A 9383-nucleotide genomic window follows, 5' to 3' on the forward strand; every position below is an offset into this window, starting at 1 on the left:
TCCATAGTCAGAATACAATATAAAATCCACATAAATTACAAGTATTACACAAGGCTTCGTTTTGAAGACCGCAAGAATGATTGAAAACAGTCGTTATATACTATTTAGGGTGAAAGATTCTGCTTGCGCACAAACTTTTAGATTTTTATTTAGCTTGCAGACTCCTGTTCAGCAAAAAATTTGACCTCAGCAATTCGTATGTATAAAGTTGTTTTACTGCTGTATATGTAGTGCAAGTCGCAATCGTATCAGCTTACACTAGCTCGCGTGCGCCAGCTTCTGCGCAGACACAACAAATGTACAACAGCATAGTAACTAAACTAACTTATGGTATATCTTATTACATTGTGATAAGATCTACAATTCGATGGTCGACGATGTTAACAAAATACTTTTTTGTAGCTATCCTTTATCTGATGTCTACATATAAGCAGTCACATTTACTCGTGTTTCCAACAAAAAAGAAAGAGGGGCGAGTTATTAAAACAATACTCTCTCGTACTATTTGAAGAAAGCATAAGGCAAAATGCATTTCAAAACAGAGTCGTCTAGAATAAGTATAAGAGACTTTTATAATTTTGTGATTTAATAACAATACTATATCCCAAACAACAACGAAGCGTTTCAAATAGAAAAGTCACTATAAACTGTTTTGTTTTATTAGCATTTTTCTATAGCATGATTTACTATTCACTCTCCATAGCCAAAACAATAGTTTTGCATTTTTTCTAATCATCGGGAACGAAAGTGATGTAATTAAACAGTCCGCAATACTATTAGCTTAGCACCTTCGCATACAAATTTCTATGCAGGGGGTACCTTTTCTCTGCAGCTGACTGTGTAGTATACAAGGTTAGTCTGTGTATAATACAAGGTTATTCTGTGTAGTATACTTATAGTTACAGCATTAACTATAACACGGGACTTAATAGGGAAGTATAAAACACTTGATCTTCCATACAAAAAGAGAAAATGTTTTTCCACTTCTAAACATTTTCCATCCTCCATGATTTTTATAATGTTATTGACACAATGAAAAAAAAAATTTGTAGTAGAAGTAGTTACCGTCGCCGAATGTCTACGACAATATATATAGTTTACAAATAAGATCTGAATCCGCCAGCACAAAGATTCACCTTTTGTACACGCACTAGAATTTTGTAACTTATATAGTTGTAGGTTTACACTGGGAATACAATGGCAACACACCGCATTTTACGCACCGGTTAATTACCTACGCAACTCGGAGGGCGGGCGGCGTGGGCGGCGCTCGTCTGATTTATTCACCTTTATGCGATTTTCATCGGCAACAATCGATTGAAACGATCTTAATCGATTCCTGCATCGAGTGCAACGCACTGAGCTTTCGTGCGAGCGCCAATGGATCTCAATTGCAGTTAACAATTCATTATGACGCTATCTTACCGATCGCGATGCGAGCGAATTGATTTTATTTATTGCACCAGCCATATTATGGAAATTCGGCAGCATTGACTTACTTTAGGTATAATTATTATATTTCTCATGGGCATGTTATTTGATTTACAGCTTTTTTAAACGTCTGCTACACGATGTAACAAGGCATTATGATTATGTATAATTAGGTTTGAATTTTTCCTCGAACCCGGGCCACTAAGCATTTTTCAACGGGCATAACATTGTTTTTTGTTTTATATTGTATAGAAATTAGTGTTTTTTTACTTAAGATGAATTATAAATGTAAACTTTATGCAACTAATATTAGAAACTTAGCTAGTTGAACTTAGACAAATTGAACTTATACTCGATTTTTTACATATATCCAATACAAGGAAAAATGGCGACGGGTTGTGAAACTCGTCACACTCTGTCAAAAAAAAACGAAATGATGGACTTTCGTACTCATCAATATATACCAGTAGGGAGAACTAGTGTAAAAAGAGGTCACAGGATTTAAGGATACCAATCAATTAGCTAAGGCTCCACCTCTTCCTCCCTTTGTGTCTTTAAAAAGACACTACTTATTTCGAGTATAAATATAAACACTTACCCATGTAGAGTGGCGATTGCCGGCTGCCAACGTTGTCATCAACATAGGGGATCCCCAACGTAGCGATGCCCGTCTGTCCCACGCCCACGACCAGCAGGCACACGAACAGCCACGGGATCACCACCGCCGTCATCGACGCGCGGTTCGCAGTGCTCTGGACGTGCGCCGCGTCACACGAGCTGTTGTTCATCGTCCCGTTGGAACAGATCGGAGCTGCCCCGCCTCTGTGGGAATCTAAGTGAACATCCAACAATTCCGTCCCGTATTTCATGTGGGGCAGCACGCAGCCGATCACCCCCACGGCCAGCACCAGCATCATGCACGCGATCCAACGCGGCCGGTGCCCCCGCCCCGCCAGATATGTCAAAAACAACGCCGTACATATCTGACCAATCTCCGTCGCCGCCAGCAACGTCCCGGTCGTCTTCGACTCTATTTTAAAAAGTTTCTCAACAGTTGTCGTCACGCTCACGAAATACGTGAGGAACATCCCCTGCAGCACCCAACCGGATAGGAAAACCAGCATGAAGACTCGTGTGGAATGGAAGGCGGAGCGAGGGACGGCCTGCTGGGACGGCAATTTGCAGTCCAGGGAGCCATTGTTGTTTCCTGTCGCTAATTTTTCCTGTTCCTCTGGTGTGCCTTCGACTCCCCTCATGGCGTCCTCGGCCGGCGGGCCCGCGGGGCTCGCCTCCCCGCCCGCTGGTACTGGAGCGACCGCGTTCGCCCTGCGACAAAAGAGGGACATATCAGAACGAGCACATACCTAAGGTAGGTTAAGTGCGACACGCTTATCTTCTATTTGTTGAGCTAACTCACTTCATAATCACAACTCAAGAGCGCCTGACACAATTGAGCGGTCCGCAACCCTTAATCTACGCGATCAGCGGAGCGGAAACGGATCGCACGCGAAGTTCTAGTGGTTAACGGAATACTGCAAAAACTAAGATCGTGGGTGGTGCGGGCATGCACATAGTGAGGGCGAGGGTGGAGGCTGCGTGCGCGCGTCGGCGCGGCCGAATGCAACTGCAGAGTGCGGCTGCGAGTGCGCCCGCGCGACGCCCGGCCCTGCTCCCCACACGGGGTTTTTTATTGGTCGTCCATACGTTTTTTGCAGGACACGTATTTACATACGATGAAAGCCGTCTGCGCGCCGCCCTCAGAAGATTCCCTCTCGTCTCGTCTACGGAATGTCTTTGTCCCTCAGCTTTTTAAGCCCGTATCGGTTTACAATTTACACGTAGAATTAGAAACAGGGACGTTTTTTGTTTGTCCGGTGCGTCACGTATCGGGTCAAGTTACGGATATTCTCTAGCTGAATTAACTGTCACCGAATTACAATTTCATTGACGGCGAGCGATCGTAGAGCTAGCTAAGTTCGCATTAACGGCTCCTGTGGAATATTAATGTGAAACGAGTCATACAGATAACAGGACTTGCGAAACTCACCAGGCCGATGACCACCGGCGACTCCGGGTTAAGCACTGAGCCGAGTCTAAGAGCTCTAAGAACAGAAAAACCGATCTATACTGTGGCGTGCGCGGTGCGCGTTTTTTACGAGCGATACTTAATGAAGCGTATTGGTAACTGCACGCCGAGATACAAAAGTTGTGCAATGGCGGATTATCGCGCGCTATCGCTGCAGTGATAACGGGACGCGGACTAGCGTGGCAGGTTGTTGCTACTACCTAGACATTTATCATGGATCATGGATGATGCCTGCACGACATGATCTCGACAAGGACACTATTCAACGGGGTTTGCCGCTACGTTTAGCGATGGGCAATTTCTGAAACATTTCACATATTTCCTTTTACGGTGACATATTTCAACTGTTGAAAATTACGTATTTGACAGGAAATGTTTCCGATAGAAATGTTATACTTCAGATGTCAGTGGAACGGATTGTCATCGAAAAATTCGAGATTATATGACAGTAGCCGCGTGGCTTAGGGGTAATCGTACCCGGTTGTTATACGGTTGATGGAAGTTCGAGACCACGTTACCCTGCGTCCTATTTCCTTTCTTTTTTTTTCACATCTGCTATGGTTTTGCTTCGTATGCATATATTCTACATATTATGTACTTACATGATATTTCATTTTAATCTCCCATACATGAAATTTTATTTCACTCTCTGATATTATCTGCTTGGCGTTTCATTCTATTTGACATGCTGTATTCCGATATAAAAAAAATTGTGAACAGTTTTGAGACAGGAAAGCAAGACAGAGGCAGAGCTTTAATTATATATCTAAACATATTATAATATCTAAGTCTGTCTGTTCGCTAAAAACTCGAAAACCAAGAAAAATTAAAAGAAATATAAGCGAAATTTTGCATTTGAAACTTACAGAAACTTACATGAAATTTAAGCGTAAGTTTCACTTTGGCAACTTACAAGCTGCCTATCACTAGCCACGTCGCGACATTTGACATACATATGTTTATTAAACTTTCTATAATTTAAAGAATAGCAACAGCAAAGAGCCATTGGATGATTGGACAAGCAAGCTCATATTGGTCATTAAAATAATCCGAATTTGTCTTCAGTTCTCAAAACAGATATCTGTATTGGCAAAAAAATACGTTTGATATTCTGCCAAAATCATAAAAGCCGCTTTGAAGAAAATAACGACACTCCACATAAAGTTTTTGATTTGTTACTTTTGGTCTGTACCTACATCATGATGTGATTGTATACTATTACATTTATATACTAGCCTCTCCTTGTCTGCCTTATTTATGGGATTATAACTTTTCATTTTACTGACCAGAAAGTAAAACTGAACACATAATACGAGCCTCGGCGTAATCGATCTCGATCTCATCACAGCAAATTGATCTCACGTCCATGTTGCAACCAATGTATGAAAGCCAGTCTATTACTACTAACCAAAATTTTACAAAAGTAGACTTTAAGTCGACGGGATAAGGTGTACAACTGGTCAGTAGACTTGTATTCGATGGTCCATGACCACTAACACAACTACAATAAGATGGTTTATTTAATCTTGACCGATTCATTCTCAATAAATTTATATAGACGAGTCAGCGGAATAAATTGAATAAACGGTTTTCGAACACCTATAAAAAACGATATTTAAATAAGCATGTAGAAATGAATAAAACGAAGGTCTGAAAGGACTGGTCTTGCAAAAGTTTGGAATTACCAAAAAGGACCGCTTAAATCAATGTCAACCCATCTCAAACCTCTCGAAAACTCAAACATACATAATATACATGGTGAGCGAACAGATCGGGTTAGAATTAACAAGACAAATACTCGTACTTTAAGATGCAGGGAATGTTAAAAACACATAAGTTTTTGGCAAAAATTTAATTACTGATACAAGCTTTTATCGCTGATTGTACTTTTTTCCACAGACAACTAATACTCATCGAGAAAATTCTAAAAACCCCAAACCCAATTAGGTTGCGTTGTTTTATCACAGAGTTCCTATCGCTACCTCCTGTCTCCATCATCAGATCAGCTTGATGGTATCATAATATTGCATTGTCACCCGACTTACATGTGTATGCAAATTTTCAGCTTCATCGGAAACCGGGAAGTGGGTCAAATTTAAATTGCTAGATTTGTCCCATACATACTAACAGGGCAAGTTTAATAAACGCTTGTGAAAATGTCATAAATTATAAAAATATCAAGCTTATACATATGAGATAACTAATATTATAAAATGACATATCACATACATTCATCCGTTTTCATATTACCTAACATATTATTATAAAAAGTAGTTGGATGATTAGAATTTTTAATTCCTAGATTCAAAAATCATCTCAAAATTCTTATATATATATATATATATATTTTTTTAAATATATCCCGATTGAGGCCTCACTCTGTATAAATGGGATATAATGTTATATATAGTGTTTTCGGTAGCCTTAAGGACTCATACATACGCTTTGTAATTCATATCAAACACGACAGACAGTATATTTTGAGAGATCGAGAGATGAATAAAAACATCAAGGCTGCTCCAGGAAAAAGCAACCAAAGCTGTGATGGATAACATTTCATTATGGACAGCTACATTTAGGACGGGTTGTTACAGTCAGCGTCAAATACTTCGTAGCAGTCAAAGTGGCCAAATAGTTCGGTACACCATACTAAATATATGGTGTACCGAACTATTTGGCTACTTTGACTGCTACGAAGTATTTGACGCTGACTGTACATCCAATGCCCAATTCTGTTACAAAAAATAAAATGCTGGTCATATTTACCTATAATACCTATTATATGTCCTATATGACATATATAATATATGCTAAGCAGTAAATTTGTCAGTGTCAAGCAAGAAATCCGTTTCTTAGCAATTTTCAAGTTATTAAACTTAAAATCGACTTCTTAGCATTTTTAGAAGTATCACAAGAATAGTGTTCGTTATGTTAGCAACATTTTGGCAAGCTCCAGGTACAAAGTCGTCTCGAAGCCAGAGCCAGAGGACATAGAGCGCGGTCAAGGCGAGTGGGAAAACACCTGCCTCGCTATCAATCAATAACACTAATTTATTTATTTATTTATTGAAAATTTGATTCAGACAACAAGGCCCATATTACAAATACCTTATGATTTATAAAACTACTGAAATAGAGACTCAGGAGACGTGACTAGCAATCGGAACCGTCGGGAAGGGTTTAGAAGGGGCAAATAATTGTACGTATAGAGATGCAAATTACTGCAACGGAAAGTTTGAATTGTTTCAAATATAAATTTCCATTAAAACATCCAGAGATTACAAACTTTTAGGAAATTTTCCGCAATCTGCACTTTTGTACCTACGCTAACCTGAAATTAGCCAGGACGTGAAGAACCGAATGCCAACGTCGTTACTACTATCGACTGGAATTTGTTTTTTGAAGCTAGGTTATATTTGCAAATTTCCAAATTCCTTTCGTTGTCTTGTTTCTGACCATTCTGTCACGCTTGTATCTATATCTTCTATAAAATAAATAAATAAAGTATGTCTTCAAACTATAGATTATATTTTATAACAAAAAATCTAGCCTATAGCGATCCATACGAGTTGATCACATTTAAGGGAACACATTAAAAGTGTAAAAGAAAACTAGAGCAAGGTACCACAGTAAGCCTTGGGAGACATCCGTCATGTCTATATAAGATGTAGGATTAGGTGTCAAGGTGTCGTAGAGAGTCTAACCCCCTTATTCATAAAACTTAGCAACCTCTTACAAACCTCTGTAAAATTTCATCTCTTTCTAACAAACAGAAATGTCTAAATGACAGATAGGGACAAACAAGTTGTTAGATTTATCAGACATTTTTGAATAACGCCAGAAAACAGGGTTCAGTGATCACTTAGCACCTTTATAATACGCGACAACATTTCCATCTTCACCACTTAGATGGTTGGCAGTTCTCAATTGTGCGTTTCTCCAGAAACTTCCTGCCTCGCACAGCTAAACTGTGGAATGAACTGTCGCCTGCGATATTTTCGGACAGTTACTACCTTCAAACCTGCAAGAAGAGAGCGTACTCCCATCTTAAATCAGGCAACGAACTTACAACCCCTCTGGTATTGCGGGTGTCAATGGGCGGCGGTAATCGCTTACCATCAGGTGATCCGTTTGCTCGTTTGCCTGCTATATCATAAAAAACCTCATATCGTTTTTACGTTTATGTATTTTGGAATAAACTTTCATACGCTATTCATGTCATACGCTAGTATCATCGCATACATTTCACTATGGACATTTAAATTGATCTGGCAATTTGTGCCGGACCAAAACGGTGATAAAAGTACACGCTCGACTTATTCCATCAGTTAACAGTGTTAATGCGTTAATCACGCTACTCCCCTGAATCCTAAAGATCAGTTTCCTAAAGCAAAATCCTCAGACGACACGACAAAAATAGACAGACATCTTTTTTACCATTCTCGTCATATCCAAGGTTTTCTGTGCACGGTAATTTGGTCCTCGTGTTCTATTTATGGTACAAAAAGAGATGTTACATCGCAACTGATCGTATAATGTTCGAGGTACGTGATCTATGTTGAATAAAACTAAATATGTTTTATTCTCTTTTTGAACATTTAGATCCAAATTCAACCTTAATTATGACGGGCATAGGCATTTATAAATATACGTTTACCTGCTGCAATCTATACGCAGATGCAAAAGTACATGGCCACTATATGCAAAAATTCCATTCATGTGTGCATGCAATTTTGCAGCGAGATACAAATTACATCGATTCATTTCAATCATCTATATTTAGGAATGTTAAGATAAATATCGCTGGACAAAACAAACTCATAATTTAAATCCGTAATAAAGATATCCTTAGCATTGAAAAGTAAACAGTAAAGCTATTAAATGTAATAATATGCATCAGTGTTATTAAACACAGATATATGTACTTAGTCAGGACATTGTATACTCAGTGTTGGATGTATGCAATATTCGGAAAAATTAATAAAAAAACATGCAAAAAATCCGCGACGTGTTCAAAGTGATTTTGATCCCTATTTATTTATTTTCCTTTTAAACATGGTTGAATCTTACATAAAGCTGGATCTTTTATCTTTCTTAAAATATATAATTCCTGTGCTTTGGATTGCCAAAATTGCAACTGTACGTGTTTTACTAAACCTACTCATCGGATGGCAGTCAATAATTATATGTGTGTCACTGAAAAATACCATAAGTTTGAAGGGTATTATTAGCTGAAGTACAGACTTGTCGGAGAACTAAATGCTGATAATAAAATAACGCGCTTTTGTACAGTATAATTTTTCACCATCCAGCCGCGTATTCGCATCTAACGACAATCCCAAAGTAAACAAGTAGTAAATAAAGACGCGATCTAAATTTTAAACTAATTATAGTAATTATATAACGTTTTGATCAGTATAAACAAAAGCTTTCAAATCATGGCAAACTTTTTTTATTAAAAGCTCTGTATTAATTTTATCAGTCAAAACCTTTGTGACAGAACTTATGACCTGAGTAAGTAGAAGCTGTTAACGTTATTTATTTTAATTACACTATATACCCGCCTGGAGCTTTGAAATGAATTAAATGATGTTGTTGACGTGACACTTAATGTAAATGACCTAACTAGTTCTCATGACAAAGTCGAATTTAAACGAAAACAGTAGTTCGAAGGTCATGGCCAAATATTAGCTAGATCGATAACTACTTCATGGAAAGGAAGGCAATTTTGACACGTTTATCGTTAACATTATATATCATAGCCAAGAAATTATAAGCTCAGGTATTTCAAATTGCCCCATTATAGTACATATTGAAGTATTATATGTCTCTCTCTCTCTCTCTCCTTCTCACTTGGCTCTGGTCC

At 38.4% G+C, this 9383-nt stretch overlaps 1 protein-coding gene across 1 annotated transcript in view; it reads right to left on the reverse strand.

Moving 5' to 3' along the window:
* Nucleotides 1-4204, reverse strand: part of LOC133518741 (solute carrier organic anion transporter family member 74D) — a 40793-nt gene extending 36589 nt beyond the window's left edge. Inside the window, exons 1-2 of the mRNA XM_061852423.1 lie at nucleotides 2849-4204; nucleotides 2030-2757 (exon numbers count right to left, since the gene is read on the reverse strand). Of these exons, the coding sequence (XP_061708407.1) occupies nucleotides 2030-2757; nucleotides 2849-2853 (733 nt within the window). The 5' untranslated portion in view covers nucleotides 2854-4204. The remainder of the gene's footprint in view (nucleotides 1-2029; nucleotides 2758-2848) is intronic.
* Between the last annotated feature and the right edge of the window lie 5179 nt (nucleotides 4205-9383).

The sequence above is a fragment of the Cydia pomonella genome, chromosome 6 (genome assembly GCF_033807575.1).
Source record: "Cydia pomonella isolate Wapato2018A chromosome 6, ilCydPomo1, whole genome shotgun sequence".
NCBI lineage: Eukaryota > Metazoa > Arthropoda > Insecta > Lepidoptera > Tortricidae > Cydia > Cydia pomonella.